Source organism: Taeniopygia guttata, chromosome 2, assembly GCF_048771995.1.
Source record: "Taeniopygia guttata chromosome 2, bTaeGut7.mat, whole genome shotgun sequence".
NCBI classification, from domain to species: Eukaryota; Metazoa; Chordata; class Aves; order Passeriformes; family Estrildidae; genus Taeniopygia; species Taeniopygia guttata.
This window is the reverse complement of record NC_133026.1, coordinates 54,437,760-54,459,963: the sequence shown is the minus strand read 5'-3', so window position 1 is coordinate 54,459,963 and position 22,204 is coordinate 54,437,760. Positions and strand designations below refer to the sequence as shown.

At 40.9% G+C, this 22,204-nt stretch overlaps 1 protein-coding gene across 2 annotated transcripts in view; it reads right to left on the bottom strand.

Annotated features, from left to right (window-relative positions):
* AMPH (amphiphysin) overlaps positions 1–22,204 on the bottom strand; it is a 117,340-nt gene that overhangs the window by 46,547 nt on the left and 48,589 nt on the right. For both annotated transcript variants that reach the window (XM_072924041.1, XM_002198924.7), the window contains exons 2-3: positions 21,349–21,429; positions 5,291–5,345 (exon numbers count right to left, since the gene is read on the bottom strand). In XM_072924041.1, the coding sequence (XP_072780142.1) occupies positions 5,291–5,345; positions 21,349–21,429 (136 nt within the window). The remainder of the gene's footprint in view (positions 1–5,290; positions 5,346–21,348; positions 21,430–22,204) is intronic.

Sequence of the window (22,204 nt, the reverse complement as noted above, 5' to 3'; positions counted from 1 at the left end):
ATGAAAGTACATGCTTGTCTCAGTCCTTGAGTACAAAAGAGAGAATACCTCTTAATTAATACAGAGGAGTACAAGTACAAAGGAAATACTGGTGTTTAGAGGGTACAAGCTTTCACTCTTGAATCAAAAGGTACTGAGCGAAAACACAATATCTGATCTCTTCAGAAATTGTCTTGGTGGTGGCTTTTAATGACAGAGCTTATCTTAGACTAGTAGGATAGCACAAGACTGAAGTTGTATTTCTTCCTTTTCTCCTTCATGGTTAATTCTTAGGATAATGTATATCCAGCTAAGAAAGTAGTGTTCTCCTGAATAAAAAGGATTTTTTTTTTTTTTGCCTTAGAAGACACCAAATTACAATAAAATACAGATAATCTTCATGTATATTTTCAGGCAGGGCTCATTTAAAATCTTTAATATTGCTGCAAATGAATCAAGTCAAGAGATAAGGCAAAACCAACAGAGAATCTCTTTGCTTAAGAAGGCTGCTTCTCTCCAATCAGGGTGAACGTACAAACCAGGAGGGTTTGCTCATCCCTGCTCACGCTTGATCATTTCTGATACCGGCACTTCTGCCCTTAAGCACTCTGAGTGGTAAACCTGTGGCAGAGGTTCCAGCAGCAGGCAGGCTAGCACAGCTGCTAGATAATCCCTCCTGCAGCTTGCACTCAGCTTGGTCACAGACCATATTGACACCTTTTCCTAGACTTACTTTCTTAAGTACTACAGGACTCAGGCATATATCTGTTTAAGAGAATAAGTGAAACACACCTAATATGCCATGAAAACTGAACCAACTTTTATGCTTCTTTCTGTTCTGAGGATTGGATAATCATTCCACCACATTGCTGTAAAAAACATCAGTCAAATCCAGCTGCAGTATCAGGCAAGTGGGCAGTAAAGTATTTGGCTTTTTCAGTCAGGGGCTTCAATCTGAAATTTCCAGGCTAATATCATCCATTCTACTCCTTCTGACTGCATCTATACCAGGTTTACTGCAATACACCAAATGAGTGAAAAGGTAAATACCAATCCAGTGAATTCCTATTCTTTTTCATACCTCTGGACATAAACTTACAGTGTCCAATGATTTTTTGTTTGGCAGGTTTTCACATAGAGTTATTCCTTACACACTAATACCTTTTACGTATTATTCAGCACTAAATTTAAGAGGATTAGTATCTTAGTCATAGACTGCAGGCTCTCTCTTGGCTGTTTTTAACTGCTATCACTGAGAAAGAAATAGTTAAAAGCAAATCATTAAAGTACTAAGAAATATGAAAAGTACTAAGAAACGTGAAAAGAATTTTTACTGCTGATGAACAGTTAGAAATTTATATTTAGTATCAGTTGTTTCATTCAGTAGTACTTGTTGGTAATTGGGTCCTTTATTTAACAGCTAAAAGTGCACAAGTATTTGAATCACTTAGGAAAAATGTTGCTAAATAATCCAGTTACTGAAGATTGAGCCTCTCAGATTAAATGATCCCTATTTCTAAGGGGAAAAGTCCTGTCCCTGGGGCCTCCAAAAAATTCTAGAGGCCTCCTTGTGATAGGGATCCTGGGGGAGGCAGTGCAGAGACATTCCCATTAAGCACACCAGAGAAGGGGGAGGGTAGGCGACTCTTTACCATCACAGTTCCAATATACTCAAAGTCCCATGGAGAATGAGACAGACCTGGAATAGCACGTTGGCTGTAATATACTGTGGGGTCTCCTCACTCCCCTGCTGGGTAATCTAGCCTGAATGATGGAGAAATTTCCATTTTCCTGATGGGGTGAGACATCTTGGTCTGGCCCTTAATATTACTCATGTGGTTCTTCAGGGAAATGACCTGCCCTGCCATAAGGGTTGCATTTGTTATTGCTAGTAACCCACTGGAGTTTCCTTTAGAACAAGTCAATAATTTCATTATTCATGAATAAATTTTGCAGAAAGAAGATTAGTATTTTAATGGATTTTAAGAAATTACATTACTGATTTTAAGATTTCTGTGTCTGAAGGATATGGGCAGTTCTGTCAGCCACAGACTGACAACTAGGCAGCAGAACTGCTTACAGACCTGAAAAATCTCCCCTCCCTTTCCTGTACACCAGTTACTCTTTATCACTACATTAAACCACCTGAAGGGTATGGTGCTTTCTTTGCCTCATGCTGGACTACTTTTTACCTCTGTCACCTTGCCACCTGCAAGAAGATCCGTGTTTATTCTTCCCCATCTGCACTGGTACTTGCAAAGAGCTTGGGGTAGAAAATGGGTGACTGATTTAGGGTTTCTATAACAACTGAGCCCATAAAACCATTCAAGTCCCTCACAGCTCTCAAAACCTGAAAAATAAATCATAAAGTATAACACCCAGATACATATAAGGAGACTGAAGACACACAAGACTGAGGCATGAGATGACTAAAGCTACGGGGTTAGCACACGGTCTCATCAGTACAAACACCACTGATACACAGCAGACATTAAACTATCATGCAAGTGAAAGAGAATGGCACATAAAAGCCATTCACAAGTTCAACAGCTTTATGACATGGTTCCTCTGAGTCCTTGAATAACCAACAAGAAAGATCAAGGTCCAGTTAAGACTAAGAAGCATCTGTGATCAAGAGAAGGAGTCTGAATACAGCAAAAATTCTTCTAAGGATGTGTGATAACAAACCTCAAATTGTGAAGTAAATAAAAATGAAGGGACAGAGGGTCATAATAAGGCTTAATTTACTCTTCCTTGCTTAAATTCTCACCTGCAGTATTGTGCCTACATTTGGAGTCCACAACACAAGAAAGATGTGGACCTGTTAGAGTAGGACAAGAAAGGCCACAAAAATGTTCAGAGAAATGGAGAACCTCTCCTACAAAGACAGATTGAGACAGCTGGGCTTGTTCAGCCTGGAGATAAGGCTCTGAGGAGACCTCCTTTTTGCTTGACAGTACTTAATGGGAGCTTATTGAAAAAGAGGGAGAGCAACTTTTTACACAGGTGGTAGGACAAAGGGGTATGAATGGTTTGAAACTAGAAGAAGAGAGGTTTAGATTAGATGTTAGGAGGAAATTCTTTTCTCAGAGGGTAGTGAAACACTGGAACAGGTAGCCCAAAGAAGTGGATGCCTCATCCTTGGAAGTGTTCAAGGTCAGGTTGGATCAGGCTCTGAGTAACCTGGTCTAGCGAGTGGTATCCCTGACCATGGCAGGGAGATTTGAACTAGATAATCTATAAGGTCCCTCCCAACCCAGACCATTCTATGATTCTATGAAATCATGCCTACTTCCAGTGTCAAGTCACTCAGAAGTCATGCAGCAAAATGAAACATTATTGAAGTTAAAATCCCAAAACCCTTTAAAATGAACTTCTTCTCTCATACATCCAAGAGTATTAGGATATCAAGTGCATTATTTTTCAATAATTCCAATATATGTGGTTATATGATTGACCATTTTGCCTGCAAAATGAGCCCCTGATGACAGCATGACTCCAAGCCTCTGACATCTCTGACATGCGAAAATCACACTCAAGTGCCTAAATATGAGGGTTACCATGTTTTTGTGCATAGATACATCAAAAATCTTTTAATGATAGCAATCATTCAAAGAATTGCAACAAAGACACTGTAGCAGGTGCTTCAGTCATCCAAAATCCGGTCTTTTGCACTACTGACCTAGTCATCTTTGAGGGAGCCTCAGCCAGACCTGTCTATTGTGCTCTGCTGTCTTGGGTTGTGTGCTCACTCCACAGCAGCAATCTGTGCCAATATGTGCCAAGGATGCCCACTGCTGGCTTGTTGTCTTTGACATTTTTAAGGCTCTCATGAGAGCTTTTGACTGGATCTTTTTTAAGACATGTAGATAATAAGGTGCTAGAAAACACTTTTCATTCTGAGTAAGAAAGCCAGTCCAAATTACTTCAAGGCAGACACAAGAAAATGATTCTTAACAGAAAAGCATAGTTAAAAAGGCAAAACTTAAACAATAGAAAATTTTGCACCAAGATAAACACAAAACTTGGTGAAAAAAGTAGTCCATTAGAGAGTAGAAAAGCAAAAGGACCATGAGTGTTGAGTATTAGAAAAAGAAGAGAACGATGAAGAAAGAAGATGAAACAGAGAGGAGTGTTGTTATCACCAATACAGAAATCAAGGCAGCATGTTAACAGTCAGCTTACGTGACAGGTAAGACATCTTGCAAACAAACAGCATCATCCTACTGCTTCTGAATAACCACCATACAATGTGTGTGAGGAAGAGTGAAAACTCTGAAAGCAAAATTAGCATTCAGTGTGTTCCCCACAAAAAACCAATGCTATAACTTCCTCTAAGAACAAAAGACATTAGCGTAAATTTGTCTGGTATGGAATTTTCCTTCGGCAGCCCATCCAGAAAAGAATAGATGGTCAAAGACAGTAAGCTACTGCTTTGCTTCCCATTTTGTAATTCGCATCAAAACGAGCTTTCTTACCTGCCAGTGAACAGGTGGTGATGTCACTATGACAGTGATTTCCAGGGATGTTAATACTCATTTGCAAAATTTTCCCTACTGGACTTCAGCCAAGTTAAAAATATACACAGACATACATATTTATCATATATTTATCTCAAGAAGCTACTGTCTCTCAATCAGTCATCAACTCTCATTCCCTTCCCTTTAGCCTCCAACTCCTCCAAAGAGTGATGGCATGAGAAAGAGAACACTGCATACAGTGCTCTGTTGAGTGTGCTGGATTTACAAATGTCTAGTAGGATTTAAATGACTGTTTACTTGTCTTTGATATTTAAGCACTGGTTAGTGACTTCTGTTACTTCGATTTTCAATGCAGGATCAAGAGACATCACATTTGACTTTTAAACTTAAAAAAAAAAAAATGGATTAAGCAGACAGAAATAGATGAGAAATCACATTATCACAGGAAGTATGGTTTTAGAGGAAGCTCATCATCCAACTAGTAATAACCTGGAAATGTCACATTTGTGGAGATCAAGCAATCCCTTGAATTCCCTTGCATGAAGCACTTCATATTCTAGCATTTGCAAAGATGAATAACAAGGTGTGCAGACTTTGTGGGTGCTGAAAATGCATGCAACTTGAGAATCTGAGCAGCAGAGGATGCACACAAAGGACAGTCAATGATGCAAGACTGTACATACATGAGTTGACACTGAAGGTGCATAATCTCTAGCATCAAGTTAAAGAGAATCTCACTTGTATTTGTCTTTGTATACTTGAAACCAGCTTACTTGTCTCAATTTTTTTTAATTGCTTTATGAAAGCAAGATATGAAACTTAAAAATCACCTTTAATGGCTGCTAAATATCCTCTCAGTTCTCTCTGGAGTCTGGAACCCTCTGCCTGAAAAAGAAGAAAAAGTATGGTAATGAAAATACATGTCAGTTATTTTTAATGCCTTGAAACATGCATGTAGTATGTCTAACTAAAACTGAAAGCAATTTCAGGATCTGATTAACAGTGTCACATGTTGCAAGCATGCACAGACTCACATAAAAAGAGGGCCTGGCAAAGGAGGCTTGCATAGCGTACCATCTAGGATAGAATTTCTGGGTTTATTTTATCAATCATCTGTACAGGGAAGAACTCCACCCAAAGAAAGACAAGTATATTTTACAGCTGTTCAAGTCAGATGGGCCTATGGCCTAATCTGAAACACCAACAAGTATAATCAAAACCGGTGAATTTCCACTGGAAACCACTCAAATGTGGCCAGTCTAGACCTGAAGAAAGTCCTACCCTTACAAGTTGTTTACTATATTTGCAAACAATTTCCCAAGTATTTTAAAATTTAACATTTTGCAAGCAACTAACTATTAAAATATAATAACATTAGTTACTTTGTTTTACTTGATTAGTGATCTTGCAGTCTACTGTGAAATCTCGACTCTTTCTTTGGCAAATACATCAAAATTCTCTTTCTTTCTCTTATACCAACAACCTTCTCAGAACAGAGAAAACAATGGATTTTGTTACTTTATCTCTAACTGTACCACAAGTTGGACCTCACAGTTCCTAGGATTTGCAAAAAAACCTGTGCTATGCACATACTTATTGCTCAAAAGATCCTGTCCAGGACATATTCAATAGCCTGAAAAATTTTTGAAACAGTTCACATTTGTCAGTTTCCAATATTTTTCAAATAATTTATTTAAGCAGTTGGAAACTACAGGACTATCAGCTTGCAGTCACATTTTCTCACATACAGCTACACCATATGGAAAAATCAGCAGCAAAATATGACTGACGGCTTCAAAATATGACTGCTTTGGAGTTTCATATTTTCCATATGAAAATCTGAATATAAAGGGTGAATGTGAATAATGTGAATATTTTAGAAGACAGAAGGGATAAGCTGTTATAACTCCACTTAAATCAAAGGATGTCTGATGTCAGTAAAGGATTTGCCATCAGCATCTTTAACGCTCAGAGCATTCAGACACAGAGGATCATAAGAAATTCAGTTTGATAGGGGATATCTGATACTTAAAATCCATCATAGCTGCAACCATTTGAAATCAAAACTGTGGTTCTGAAAAAATACTTGTCTCACCAGTACATAGAATACAATGCAGATCACACCCACCAAACTCACTTCTCCCAGCTTCTTGAAGGGAACTGTAGGGCTTTAGAATGGGATCATCAACAGCCCCCGCCCCACCTCTCAAATTGTAGTGCACTATAAGAAGAGAGCAACTGTTTAACCTCCAGGAAATTAAATAATTTGGAAGGCCTGTGTGGGTATAGAAAGCAGATTGAATTCACTTTATGGATTCAACAAACAGAAGCTTGCTTTTACACTAATTTGATCTGAAACAAGCCACCTACAGCTCTCAAATCCATTAATCAACTAAAATCTGAGGACAGGAATAGACCCACCAGAGTAATATCTGAAAAGCTGCTGGGTAACAGCAGGTGTGAAGAAGCAGCCAGCCCACCAACCATTCTCTGGTTTGGAACTATATTTGGTGCTCCAAGGGCAGGCAACCTCTTCCCCTGCTTTGGAATCAAAGCTGCATATCAAAACAAGTGCAGGAGAGTATCAGTGATTTAACCTCAGATTTAATTACTTATAGAACAACAGAAAGTTCTCAAGTAGTAGCTTGATGTTGTGTCCTTTAAGAAAATATTATACATATATTTTAATACTTTTGTATTTAAATACTTTTAATTTTATTTATTGCACTTTAATACTTTTAGCAAAATATACTACCCTAAAGTGTCATTCCAACACATTATTCATGCTACATAACATAGCAGAAGCTAATTTCATTCTGTGCTCAAGTGGTAGGCACAGGGATATCAGAAGTTGTCTGTTTTCCATGGACCAAGGCTGTAAGTGATCAATGCTTCCACAGAGGAAAGATTATCCTCAGGAGCAAACTTCTTGATCTCATGTCTGAGGAGGAGGATCAGCAAATACTTGGCAGAAACTAGATGGAAGTTCCCCTTTTATGCATGCCAGTCTCCTCCTGGGAGGATCACTTGTACTGTGAGAAGTCACATGAAGGCACAGAAGTTATCTTTTAATTTCATACCTTCTTTGGCCTGAGCTATCATGGTAAAAATTGAAGGTACAGAAACATGGTTCTTCATCATGGTCCAGCTGAATAGGTGACCATATGACCAGGTGACCATATTTTTAATAACCAAAAGTTGTTACGACAGGTAACCATCGTAACAACTTTTGGTTATTAAAAATCTCCGGTGTTCTGGGAGCAGTAAACCAGTTGGAAGCATGAGAGCCTCCTTAGCTGATTTCATCTCCAGTTTTATTCATACACATGATGCTTAGTCACTAGGACTAAGAAGCACACCACAAATGTCAGGGAAACACATTGTTCAAGCACCATGTTTATAACTATACCGCTGTGCAGCTATACAACTCCTACCCTAAACTGCTATTAGATCTGTTGTGCTTGGTTAGCATTGTGTGTCATCAGGAACTGCTGTTCAGGGAAATGTGTGAGAAGTCAAAGTAGTAAAAAATGATGTAAATATTCTGCCATACATGATGAGTTCTGACACTTCATTCAAAACAATAACTTTATTATGGATCTCCCTCAGTCTAGGTTATTAACAGGCCACAAACACCTGAAGTATCTAAACATGATAGTCTCATATGACTTTTCCCTCATCAATTATTGTGTGTTGTGACACTGAAAAATCCATGAACAAGGGCCAGCTCCTACTGAATCTGAGAGATATTCTCTCAGTTTCAAAGGCAACAAAATTAGACCTTTCTAAAAATACCAGAAAAAAAATAGCATCAAAACCCTCAGCTCTGTGAATTCTGAAAAATGTGCATCTGGTTTACTCATTTTCTATAGTAAACTCATTATTAGTGAAGACAGATATACTTTTGTCACCTAACAGACTAATGAAAATTCGTAAGATGAAAATACAGCATTGCTGAGTATGCACATCTTGGAAACTGTTACATACAGGTGTTAAAAAGTACTTTTTAAAATATTGTAATGTATTTAATGTCGTGTCTTTACAGTGTTTACTGGTACACTCCTACTTTCTAGTCTGTCAAATAAAAACATCCAGTGGCTCTGAAACCACTGTTCCAAGTATCTTCACTAAAGCCATGAATTTTGTTAAATGAGATACAGTTTCTTGAGGGACAATGAAAGGTAGCTGTCCTTTCACCAATGCTGTATCCCTCTGAAATAAAATTTCCCAAGACTGTGCTGATGCTTTCTTTTATGATTTCATAATTTCTTTCATTTATTCTACATAAGTGAGCAAAAATGAGTCAGAGTTTTATAAGATGTAAGAAACTCCAGAGGAAAGTCTTAATAGCAAACTTCTTACAACCAGTTTGTTTGATAACACTATGCATGTTCTACCAGACTCCAGCACCAAAAATCAGTGCTCTTACCTCACCTGATCAAACTTGTTTCTGTAAGAGCAAGGGAGGCATGCCAACAACCCAAACCAACACCATTTTTGGGAAAGTCAACACAGCTCTTCACAACAATGTCCCTGATAATAGTCTGCTACTTTGAACAATGTAGCCTATCCACCTTTCTACTCTCTGGTCTCATCACACAGTCAGTATGTATAGCCGGTAAAGACACACTCAGTGAGATAAGAAGGTTCAGTGGTTAAGGATCTAGCAATCTACAGACACAGGCCTTACACACCATAACAGCAGCATTAGGTTTTTTCAGCACTACTGATTTTGGGTATGTTTAGTTTCAGTTTTCTTTTAAATTTGTAGAATTTAAACATATCTCAGTACTGGAAGTAAGAAAAAGAGCCACAGCACTGTTAGCTGTGATACTGATGAGACCTAAAAAAAGTTAATGATGAAAACTAAACCCCATAGTTTCCATCTAACCAGCTCTTGCTTCCTGATGAATTAGAAAATCTGTTGCATCCACTCAGAAATTAAAGACCACATTGCCTCTACAAAAGTTGTAATTGGATGTCCTATTTGCCAGGAATCATGAATTTACAGCTTTTCAGTCAGAACAGAAGAGTTTGATTTTTCTATTATGTCACATACAGGATGTAAACACAATACATCTTTCCAGGAAAGGTCAGCACATGAATGACATACAAAACCCAAATATATCACTCCAATTTAGTGAGAGGCAAGCGCATTGAAATTATTGAAACTGGAGCACAGGGTAATTAATAACAAATATAATAATAATAACAACAGCAACAACAATTAAAAATTACAATTATTAATGCAACTCTAATTAATAACGGAATTTCATCATTCCATTGTTAAGAAGACAGAGAAATGGCTGAAAAGAAAACATTTTCTGTATCACCTGGAAAACATTATTTATTGTAATGTGCTGTTACTTGTCACAGTGTTGAGCAGTGCTGTCTCTTTGTTCATGAACACTTTAGGTATTATTTAGTGCTAGGTCTTTTACAGAACTGTGTAGTACGAATGAAAATAATTATTAAATTAAGAGAAGCTTGACATAATAAAAGGCTACTTGGACGAATCTGCAATTCAATATAAAATCTATCTTCTTTCCCGAGTACTCTATTTTACCACTTATCAATGTCTTGGTCTAAAAGATAGGTGTCTGTTTAGGAAGGCGGGAACCTCCCTTGGAATGGAGAATATTCCAATCCTCCTTCCCTCCAAATTATTATGATTTTGAAATTAAGGGTCTTTCAGGCAAAAATATAAGAAAAGGAATAACAGTTCTTTACTAGTATGTATACAGATAACAAGGCAACAGTGGGAGCAGCAACAAACAGAAGCAGGAGCCCAGCGACAGCCTTCACTTGGCTGCGGCATTTTCCCTTGGGTGCAGTTACGGTCACAGCCAGCAGGGGCGCTGGTGGCTCCCGGCTGGGCAGGGAGGGTGCGGTGATTCCCCCGAGGCTGCAGGGGGCGCTGTGGTGCGAGTTTCGGCCGTCTCGCTCCACACGGTAATGGCAGACGCAGCCGGCAAAAAGAGATGAAGAAGGGGCTTCCTTTACAAACTCATGGGGGGCAGCCAGTCCCAGTGCCCCCTCTGGAAAGCAAAAAGAGCTGTAGCAGGGGCTTTGGAAGAAGCAAGCTGGAACAGCAGGGGCAAGCAAGATCCCGGAGTGGTAAATGAGATGTATCAGAAACTCCGCAGCTGTAGCTGGAACTGCAGGTGTTCCGCTGGGCAAGGGGGTGTGGGGCCACAGCAGAAGAAGCAGGACAGGGCTGGGCTCCAGTCACGGCAGCAAACTCAACCCCCCACCAGTAAACAGCAACTCAAGGGTCCTCCTCTGAAATTGAGAGGCTAAGAAAGCTAGGAGCTGCACCCAGCCCCATTTTCGCCAGCCCAATTCTTGCGGTATCTCTGTTCCTCCAAGAGAAACCTCCCAGCTAAAAGAGCAGCCAATTACACCCTTCCTGTGGCAACTTATTTTGTGTCTCTTAAGTATCAGTCATTATGGTTTCTTAGTGAGAGATGGGAACAATCAGGTTCCTTATAGTCCCTAGAACTGTCTCCCATATTCTGGAATCTTTTTCTTAAAAAAATGGGTTTTCTTTTTTCTTCTTGAGCTCTAAGAGATTTGGGTTTTGAAATATTCATCTAGTGCATCACTTGAAAAAACTGGGTTTGCAACCTTCTCTGGAAACACCGAGGTTTTAGGCATAACAGTATCTTCCAGGAGAGCACCAAATTTGTGGCCCAGCCACTAAGAAGGCTCAAAATTAGAATTTTGTTGTTCTAGTTATTAAGTAGCATGTTGAATTGAAGTAAATTGCATCAAATGAAGCAGGCTTCTTAGATGATTTACGCTAATCCAGAAAAACCAATCAACTCTAAAGAACCAGGGAGATCTGCCTTGTGTTAGTAGTGATGCCCAGTAGGCAGGTGAGAAAGCTCTGCACCTTCAGAGACACTAAACCAACCCTTTTACTGAACCATTGGTTTTTGTTTCAGATGAGGACTGAACAGAAAAATATGTGGCACTCACCATAAGTGAATTCCAACCTTCCCTCACAACTAAATCTCCCTCTCCCTAACCATTCAACCTTCACAGTCCCTACCTTCACATCACCCTTTAAGTATACTCATGGCCTCAAAGTAGGGCCCATAGTAACGGTTTTAATTAAAATTTGGGTCTGCAGAGGAAGCAAGAATCTGCAAGTCTATGGCTAAAAGTAATGTTTACATATTTCATGTCAAGCTAGACTTCCTGAACATCCACGTGTGCCTCTCTTTATGCCTATAGTTGCATACCCATAACTACATTTGTAAATAATGTACATAAGCTATGTATTAACAGATCAGGTAGAAAACTGTCCAGAACTGTTTGCTGTGGACAGCATCATGTTCAATCCACATCTTAGATTTCTAAGCTGGGCTGTTAACTATCCTCAAGGTCAGTTATCCCAAAAGGGTCCTGAAGAAAGATATACAGGTCTCCTTTAAAAATAGCCAGAAATAACTTTGAACATTCAGCTGCACTGGGGATAAAACAATACAGTTACTAAAGCTGCAGAGGCATAATAGTTTATAGTCAAAACTCACACAGCGTGACAATGGTTTGGACTCTGAATTTGGAGCAATCAATGGTCAGAATCAAGAAAGAAAAACATTGCATCAGCTGCTCTCTCTTTTTTTACTGAGGAATCAGTTGAAATACATCTGTGATGTCCACACAGAGATAACTTTGTAGCATAAAACAGAGGGCCTCACCTTCCTGAATATCTTGCATGATTGCAAATTTATGAGGTTGAGATGAGATTTAATGGTACACTATATTTCTTCTTGTCTTGAGAAAAATGGCCCTTAAGACACAAGATAATTACTAAATACACATTTCAGGACAGAATGGAATCAGCAGACAAATCCCTATCATAGTCACAAAATAAAATGTACCTTTCTATGAATTGTATATATACATTGTATAGAGTGTATTTGACTTAGAGACCATCCAGTATCTGAAGTACACTTCTGGTTTACCCCAAATGCTTGTCAGACGCAGTCCCCCTGAACGTAAATACTTATTGGCTCACAGAAAAAAGCCCTCTCCCTCTAATCTAGATTGTGTTTTTCTATGTCTGGTTTACTTGGGAATGCCAGAGACACTTGGTATCATTTTTATTTAGCAGAGGAGTCTCGTAGGGACAGGACTGTACTGAACACGTAATAGTTGCAGCTTAGTAAGTACCAAGAATCACCTGCACTTTAGTATTAGATTCTACAGACTACCAAGAAAATTCAAGTATCAGCTAAGGAGAAAACAGTGTCACATATTCAGAGTAATTTTAAAGTTCACTTTTTGTTTACTATCTGGATTCTTTAATCCATCTCAACACCACATACAAGACCTGTAAAATGAGGAGGGTCTAAATGGGGGGCATAATATAAAGACGGTTTAAAGAGGATCATATAGATATATGAGATAATTACTAATTCATAGAGAAAATAAGATTTTGCAAAACACAGATTGAATTAAATGTTATTATTTGTAATACATATTGAAGCTCCCTTTCTTAATCATGTCCTTCATCCAACTCTAGATTAAGACACTTATCACTGTCTACGTGAATTGATGTCTCTCCTTGTCACAGAACCAATGTAGATGTCTGAAGAGCAACCTGTGGAGTCAGGAGAGCAATTAAGAAAATCCATTCAGTCCAGTATAAAACCATTCACTCCAGTCAAAACCATTCACTCCAGTATAATTACCTAGTGCTGTTTGTGATACATCCAAAAATAGCCAACACAGCTGGTCCTTAGAGACCTACCAGCTTTGCTGAACAGCAACTGGAAAACAGGGAGGCCACACTAGGGCCTTGCAAGTGGCAACAGATGCCAACATTTAGTACAATAAACATGTGTTTGCACCCGAGCTCCATGTCGCTATTTCATCTGTTTGCGTGCTAGAACTGAGCCTCGCAGAGCCGAGGGGGAAAAGCGACTGCCGCCTCTCCCCTCCTCCCACCGTGCTCCCGCAGGCACCCACCCAAAGCCGGTCTCGCACGGCAACAAATGGTAGCAGAAGATGGCTATTTCCATTGATTTGTGAAAGGGGGGAGAGAGAAAGGAATTCTGCCACCGTAAGAGCTCTGCACACACTAAGAGGAGTTGACGTGCCGGGTGGAAAACAAACCCGAAGCTCCGGGGACCCTCTTCCGTCCTTGCCGGAGTGCTCTCTACCCCGCCCGGGAGCTGCCACTCTGCAGGGGCAGCCGGACTGCAGGGGCCGGGAGCCGGGTAGACTTACCTGAGAACAAAGAGGACAGTTTGGCAGTGGCTCGATGGACTGAGCTCGAAAAGTGGCCCGTCAGGGGATGGCATTTGAATGGAGACCAGAGCTGACAGTGGCCGAACACAGGGTTTGAGGGGCGAGCACTGGTTAACGGGAACACCCAGGCTTCTGGGAGAGCCAAACCGCGAAAGAATACATCCTCAGTTCAGCACGATTTTCCATCACCGAGGAGAGAGATAGAGATTTCACCGCCCAAGCCCGAAGGGTAAGTTGGGTCAAGAGCAGGGTGGGACCCTGGGAGGCGGCTGAGCTACCTTTTGTTCTTTCCTGAGTTTTAACCACCGTCTGCGCCTAGATGGGGACTGTAGCCTTGCATGTCTCTGGCGGCCGGGAGGCATTTTCTTTTCCAAGGAGGACACAACCTCTCTTGGTCTTTTTTGGGGTAACTCATACTGGAAAGCTCCTTCTCTTTCTCAGAAAGCTGCCTTTTCTACCCTCTCCTCCCTATTCTGGGCTATGGGGGCAGGGGGGGTTGAAAGGACACCAATGGGACAGAATTGTAAACGGCGACACGTCAGCTATGGGAGAATTGTTAACATCCTAAGAGAGGCCCTTCACATCCATGCATTTCATCGGCTTCCAGCTGCGTCGAGCTCCTCTCCTGTGGTTTTCCCCTTCAGCTTCTGCGAAGCTTCCCCTTCCCTTTTCCCCAAAGACTTCCCCAACCTTCTCCCTTGGGAATGGCAGCGGCCAAGCTGCCCCAAGCACCCTGCCGGACACCGTTATCCTCCCTTAGGGGTGGCATTCCTTTATGTAAATTCAAAAGATTGAGTTGTGGAATTTGTAATACTCCCTCTCGCCACGCGGTCCAGTCCCTGCCCCCCCCCCTCCCCCCCCGCCTTTCCCATCGCCGCTCCTGCCTCCCCGGGGTCTCTGGGGTTTCCATGCCCCTGCCTCCCACCCTGTTCCCATCAGCCGCGGCTCAGGTTCCCCCCTGCCCCCGGCATGGGGTAGAAAGGACCCCCGGTTAGTGCCCCGATGTCTCGGGAACATGCTTCTACCATAAACGCGTGTTTGCACCCGAGCCCCGTGTCGCTACGCTATGTTGTCTGTTCCCACGCTAGAACTGAGCCTCACAGAGCCAAAGAGGAAAAGCGGCCCCACCTCTCCCCTCCTCCCACCGTGCAGGCGCCCGCCCGGAGCCAGTCTAGCACAGCAACACCTCACAACAGTTGGTGGGGCTGTACCAGGAACCACAAGTGACCCCAGTGGAGGCTCTGCCCTCACTCATGGGTGCCATCCTGCAGGGTCTGGGACAGGTGGGCATAAACAGGGGCTGGTAAGAGGTTTCACTGACAACCCACAACCTGGTGAGGGTTTGAATCAGGTCCAGGATTTGTCTGAGAGATCCAGATGGGAGCAGCAGGAGATGCAGCTGAAACATGGGCTCCCTAGGCATGGGAATGAGTCTATGGTGTAACTTATGCCAAGGACTGAGCTAAAATGGGACCCCTGGGTCCATGTGTAGGATTAGCAGACCCAGACAGGGCTGATCAGAGACATTAAGGCCCACAGATGTCCCTGGGAAACTGGTAAGTTTTTGCCTTGCTCTCCCAGACCCTGCTGCCCAAGTTCAGCACAAGTATTGAGGGAATACCCAATTCCTGGAAACACAGACACCCCCATTCAGGTGTTGCAATCTGGAACTGGATCACTCTCTAGGTACAAGGTTCAGCTGCTGAAACACATGTGTCTGCTGCAGCTGGAGATGCCACATGGTAGTCAAGATAGCAGGTATAATATGGGACTGTGGTCAAAGCCATATGTCTTTATCTGGAGCAATGTCTGGGGGCCAGGTGGGACACTGTGAGGAACATCTGGCACCTATATATAGATTATGAATCTCATCCTGGGTATCTTAATTCATGAGTAAGTTTTAAAAAGTCAGTGGCACAGCTGATGTAAAAAGAGCACTTCAAAAAATGTCTCACAAACCAACCTTTAGACAATGTCATGACACAGTTGTAAGGCAGCCAAGCATGCTTGTGTGAAAGAAGATTTTGACAGGCTAAGTCCTTTCAGGAACCATAACAATTACACCCAGTGAGCAGCTCTTATTATTAGGTGCACATTAAGCAAAACAATCCACAGAAGCAGGACTGCAACAACAGTAAAAATAGGTTCTTCTTTTTCACCTAATTCTATAAACTATCAACAATAGCCTTTGAATTTTTGCCTTTTTTCTGACAACATGCCACGGGAAACTGCTTTTGTAGTAGCAACTATTATATCTCCTGTGTGTACATATACATGTACACAATACCTATGGGTTTAAGAACTAAAATATATTTTAACTATTGTATGTAAAGTAAAGTAAGTCTTATATAAAGTGTGAGTTTTAATGATTGTGAGTCATTAAAATATACATGGGGATAGAGGTAATTGCTACTATACTCCCTGTAAAAAAAAGAACATGTAAGATGCAATTCCTTGAAAAACAGAATATACATGGAATTTCTGGTAAATCCTCAATGGCCATTGATGATAATTTCACAAAAGAAATGAGAGAATTATGCAGCAATTATCTTTCCCCCACCTCATTCTGAACTTCAGAGTCTATTAAGAGGCTGAGCATATTTACAATTAGCTGTGCAGAGATAAATGTTTAAATCTCAAGAAATTTCTTGCAATAAAATGAAAATCTGTGTCATACTGTTGTATATGAATTTTTATGTTCCACAAGCTTTGATTTAGAGTGGGAATTTTCAGTTTACAGTTTAAGTGGATGATGAAAACCAGCTGTATTCATTGTTTAAAATCTAAATGTCTTTCTGTTGTCATCAGCTGCAGGAGCTTAATGGTTTTGATAGAGTAAGTCCTGGGGCTCTGCAAAGCAACTGTGCTCTGTTCTCTCTGGACATGGGATGACTCAGTTTCTCCACGGTGATTCATCTGGGTAATTCAACTCTGGGTTGTCAAGTCCAGAAGAGGCTCTTATCCAACTGTATTCAGAAAGAGATGGGAATGGATGACTGGGGAATCTAAATGACCATTTTCTCCAGATAGATATGCTGCGCTGCATTGGTATTGCATGGCCTGGTTTTTGCCAGCCAGAGGTGACTTCTGTGAGAAGCTGCTATAAGCTTCCACTATGTCCTGCAGAGCCAACCCCTGATGGCTCTGAAGATGGACATGCTGCTGGCCAAGGCTGGGCCAATTAGAGAAGTTGGCAATGCTTCTGTGATAACACATTTAAGAAAAAAATCAAAACAAAGGGGTGGTGCAGTTTTAATTCCAGACAGAGAAGAGGATGCGGTGAGAACACGTGAGGGAAACAACAGGGAGACACCAAGGTAGTAGAGAAGGAGGAGCAGGAGGTGCTTGAGGTGACAGAGCCAGGATTCCTCTGCAGGCTGTGGTGAGACCATGGTGAAGCAGCTGTGCCCCTGCAGCCCATGGGGGTCCATGGGGGATGCAGAGATCCACTTGCACCCCATGGGGAAGGTGCTCACACTGGAGTGGGTAGATGCCCTGGAGGAGGCTGTGATCCAGTGGGAGACACTGTGGAGAGAGGGGGCCCTGCTTCCAGGCTCGAGCAGCCTGTCCTTAGAGGACTGCACCCTATGGAAGAATGATCCACATTGCAGCAGTTTTGGGAGGACTCTTTGTCCATAGAAAGGAGTCAAGTTGCAGCAGTTTTGGCAGGACTGCTGCTCATGAGATTTGGAGACATGCTGGAGAAGTTCATGGAGAACTGTCTCCTGTTGGAACTCAAAATGTCCCTCAGACATTTTTCGAGGTTCCAGGCCCTGGTCAGAAGCATTTGAGACCCTGGCAGGCAGCTGGAAACAGCTGTGATTTTGAGTTTGAGACATGGAATGATTTACCAACTTTGCAGGTAGAACAAGAAGTCACAAAAGTTTAGATATTATAGTAGAAGTAGTTACAAAGTAGAGGGAAGAATTTTTTAGTATTGTACAAGGGGGTTTTAACACCTGTACAGGGGGGTTTTTACTTTGTACATGGGGGTCAGAAGTTTTAAGATGGAGGAACGTAGGCTGGCCTGTCCCTCCTCTTTCTTCTTCCTTACCTCCATGTTCTTGATGATGTTGGCGCTTACGGATTGGTTTAGAATAGAAAAGCACCATTTAATATAGGTAGTAGGTATTGGGGGAGAACTGTAAACATGTATCACGTAATGTACCATATAAAAGATAGCAGCAGCCCTGGGCGGGGGAGAGAAGAAGAAGTTGGGAGCCAGAGAGGATGTCAGGGGTGTGTGTGCCTCTGCCTGAGCTGCTGACCAAACCGCAGTAGCCAGAGAAGACAATCTTTTAGATAGCTTACAATAAACTGCCTTGAGTCCAAACAACAAGAGGCTGCTGAGTTTCCTTTGGAAGCACGGGTTGGAGGAGAGACTTTACCACCACACGGAACCCCTGAACCAGGACGGGGTTCTGACAGTCTCCCATGAGAAGGGACCTCATGCTGTAGCAGGGGAAGGACTCCTCTCTCTGAGTAGTGGAGGAAAACTTCAGGTGACAAAGTGACCAAATCCCTCAGCCCGTTGTCTCCCTGCATTGTTGCTGGGAAGAAGGGAGGGGTTGGGGAAAATAATGTGGTTTTAAGGACTTATTTTATGTCTCATTATCCTCCTTTGACTCTGATAGTAATACATTCACTTTGTACCTTTAAGCTCAGCCTGTTTTGCCCTTGGAGTGTTTTCTCCCAGTCCTTATCTCAACACATGAAGCCTTCATTAAATTTTTGTTTCCTCTGCCCAGCTGTGGCAAGGGAGGGTGAGTGAGTGGCTTTTGTGGGTGCCTGATCTTTGGCCAGTATCAAACCATGACATGCATGTATCCTTACACATAGCCTTCTTCTGAGTTTGGTACAGGACCACCATCTAATCTACTGTTCAGGCAAAGATTTCAGGTTTTCAATTTTCTGTTTCCTGGATAATGAGCACTATGCTCTTTCCTTTATCCTTTCAGTGGACTGAACTGGGAGTCCTCATTTATTATCTTTGGAGAGTAGTAATAGAAAGATCATTCTATACTTAAGGTTAGTTGACCTCTCAAGGGTTGCATGCTCAGTAATGCAGGCAAACAAGATAGACCATTTTCACAGCTTTCAGCTTACCAGGATTCCCAGGGCACACACAGCACCAGCTGCAACAAAGAGCTTGCAAAAAGAGATAGAACTGAAGTGATAGTGTTCCTCGGAATGGACTGATGGTAGGTGAGGTTCCCAGGGAACAGACAAATCATTGGCAAGTGAGATTGCAAGAAAAAAAGTAAAGCTTGGACCTCCTCTCAAACTTCCTCTGCCATAGCCTTGGTAGGTCAGTGACCGTCACAGAGACAAATAATCCTAGAGGAAATTGAAAAAGACAGCACAGCCTCTAACAGGTTGGTTGTTCTTGCAAGCCTCCTGAATGGCCCACAGCAACAGTTTGGTGACCCTCAGCACAGAGATACAGCCACCAGATTGCCTTTTTATACTTTATATCTAGAATTTGACTTTTCTTTATCTAAAGCCTCTAGAGTTGCAGAATGAACTTGAAAGCAGGACTGAATGTAAACCAAGAAAAGATGGCTGCCTGAGTTCACAGAAGACAGCAGTTCTGCATGGCATTGATCAGTAAGAGCGATAATTCAGATGCACATTGTAATGCTTCATACATTCATTGCCATTAAATTGTAGATCAAAGCATGGACAAAACTGAAAAAATTTAAACTATTGATATGCTTCTTATTGGTGAACATGGCAGAAAGAGTGCTTTGCAGCATTTTCCCCATTGTATTTGAAGAATCAAGCACAACAGCACTTCTTGAAAGAACAGGAAGCATGTGTGACTAGTTCAGAAAATACAGTCTCCCTGATCTGTGTGTCAGTGCACCTAGCCTAATGTGCATGTGACTGTCGTGACAGGTGTAGCAGTTCCCTTTGCAGTCACCCCTCCCTCCCCAGTTCTCTCTCTGGTCCCAATGCACATTCGTATTTAGGATTTAGCATAGTGCAGTTCCTGCAGCGTCCTTTACTGTTTATTACTGCCTCTATATAAATCAAAGAATGAGGAAATAAAAAGAAAGTAATGCTAATATCCTCCTTGCATCTAAGCAAGATTTTCAGCTTGAAATCACCATTACAGAAAATTCTTGGCAAAGGACAGAAAAAAATCCAATACTTGAGATACCATTTTGCTTAAAAGGTTTTTTTTTTCCTCTTTTACCTCTTTATTGTCTCAAAATTTTGAACTAAAAGAGAAAAGTATGACAAATTCAGTTTCTTCATGAGGATGTTCCATTTGCTCCTAAACTGAAGAAACTCCTCAGAGATGCACCTTATTTCTACACAGTTACTGGCTGTGCCAACTGCTGGGATATGGACAACAAGGATAAGCAACAACATTGAATAATCAAAAGGTCAAGTCAAGAAGACTTGCAAAAATGGAAAGGGAAGAAAAGGGAAAATATAGCATCTCTGTAGGGTTTCAAAACTTCTGTTAAATGCTGCCATCTTCCTGACCTCAAGAAATTTGAGGAAGGAACTACCCTCAGAGAAACAGGTTCTTTTACTTCCCAGTATTCTTCTCTTTGGTGAAGAGGAAAGCTCAATAGCTTTTGAAACGTCCCTCTTATCTACACTGAGAGGAAAATAAAGGCGAAGCACAATAAGATGCAAAAGAGTTAATAAGCATTCTAGCAGTCAGGATGCAGGCTTTGTGCTTACATGAAAAGGAGGAAAGTGCATTTGGTAGAATAGGACTGATTCAGAGCAGAAACTGTAAACACTGATACGAGCCAAATTTTAGACTGTGTAAAATGTGTGGGAGTAGTTCTCAGTCTCCAGTTCCATTCTATAGGAGCTCTAAATAACAGCTCACAAAGATGACAGATATGTCAGTTCATACTTATGTAACAAGACTATTTTCTTGGTGGTATTACCACAGTTCATGGGAGGTATTAATTTGTGCTAGAAAGGTACTGTATAATAAATTGCAATTCATCATCTCAGAGCCAAAAAGTCGGTCCAACGAAGCAACAAGTAATTGGGTTAGAATTTAGGATTGCACTGGGAGTAGATTATAAACTCCTTGGAGCACCTTTGGTTTTCTGTGTTGTGTTTATAACATTAAGAGTAATTAAGCATTGCTGCTTAGTTATGCTTCATCAGCACTTCCACCACAGACCTCAGCACCCATGGGGAACTTCACAACACATGTGCACTCCGAAACTATTAATCTGCTCACTCTTATAAAATCAGTATTATTATACAGCACTGATGAAAGTAATCCACAAAATGAAACCATGTAAATACTTCTTTGTAACAAGGCAACCACAAAGCTGCATTTAGTTGAGGTTGAGTTCTATTCTTAATTACTGGTGAAAATGAAATGTCACTCTGATCTCAAGCAGTTCAAGCATGATGATGTTACATATGACAACAAATGTCCTTTTATTTTCAGCCTATATTTTAGCGCTCTGCATGCACAAATGCAACTGTTATCTGTGTTTTAAAATTGCAGAACATAATCTTGTACCCACCAAAAAATAAAATCTTACCTGTTCCCCTGCAACACCTTCAAAATCAGCAAGTTTAATGTTAAACAACATTGTGTTCTTAAGACACAATTAAAGAAAATAAAAAAGTAACTGACCTCTTGCCGTTTGAAATTTTGAACATATTCTTCAAACTGTTCATCTTTAGTTTCATCTGCTTTTCCTAGTTTTTGAAGAACCTATAGTGAAAGGAATAAGGAATAATTTAATATTTATAACACAAATCAAAACATCTGCTACTTTCAACATTTCCATTTTTGCAGTTAGACATAAATAGCATTTTACTTTTGGGAATGTTTTGTTCAAAAAAAGAAAAGGCAGGTGTAGTTACTACAGGCAGGAGGGTGGGGGTGTGTGTAAATATACTTCCAAGTATGGAGTCCTTGGGGGAATGGTTCTTGTTTTTGCAAAGCAAGAAAGAATGAGAGAATTCTGCTGGCACTACAAATTGTCCTCCAGTTCAGACAAAGAAAAAATCTCATCAGGTTTTTCTTCTCATTACATTGAACAGTATTAACATTATTCTTATCTGCATGATTTTCAACTTAAAGTCATAAAAATTAAAGAACTGTAAGGTTGATGTTTATTTAAAACATAGTGTTCATTTTGCTCCCCTCATTAATTTACAAGTAGATTGTCATCCACTAGATAATAAGCATGCTACAATAATTCAACAATACGGGCTATTCAATCAGCAATCTCCAAAGTAATTTGATGCAGCTACACTTTGCACTGTATTTAACCACAATAAATGCATTCTATTATTAAATCCCATTGCTATCCATTCATTATAATACTGAAGACTTAAACATAGCTGCAAACAGGCTTCACCCTACTGGTAAGCAATCCCTAAATCTTTAAAGAGTACTTGGTTGTAGGAATGAACTATCCCACAAATTGATGTTCAGACTGCTCACCCATTACAAATTGACCAAACTATCTATTTGCACAGTT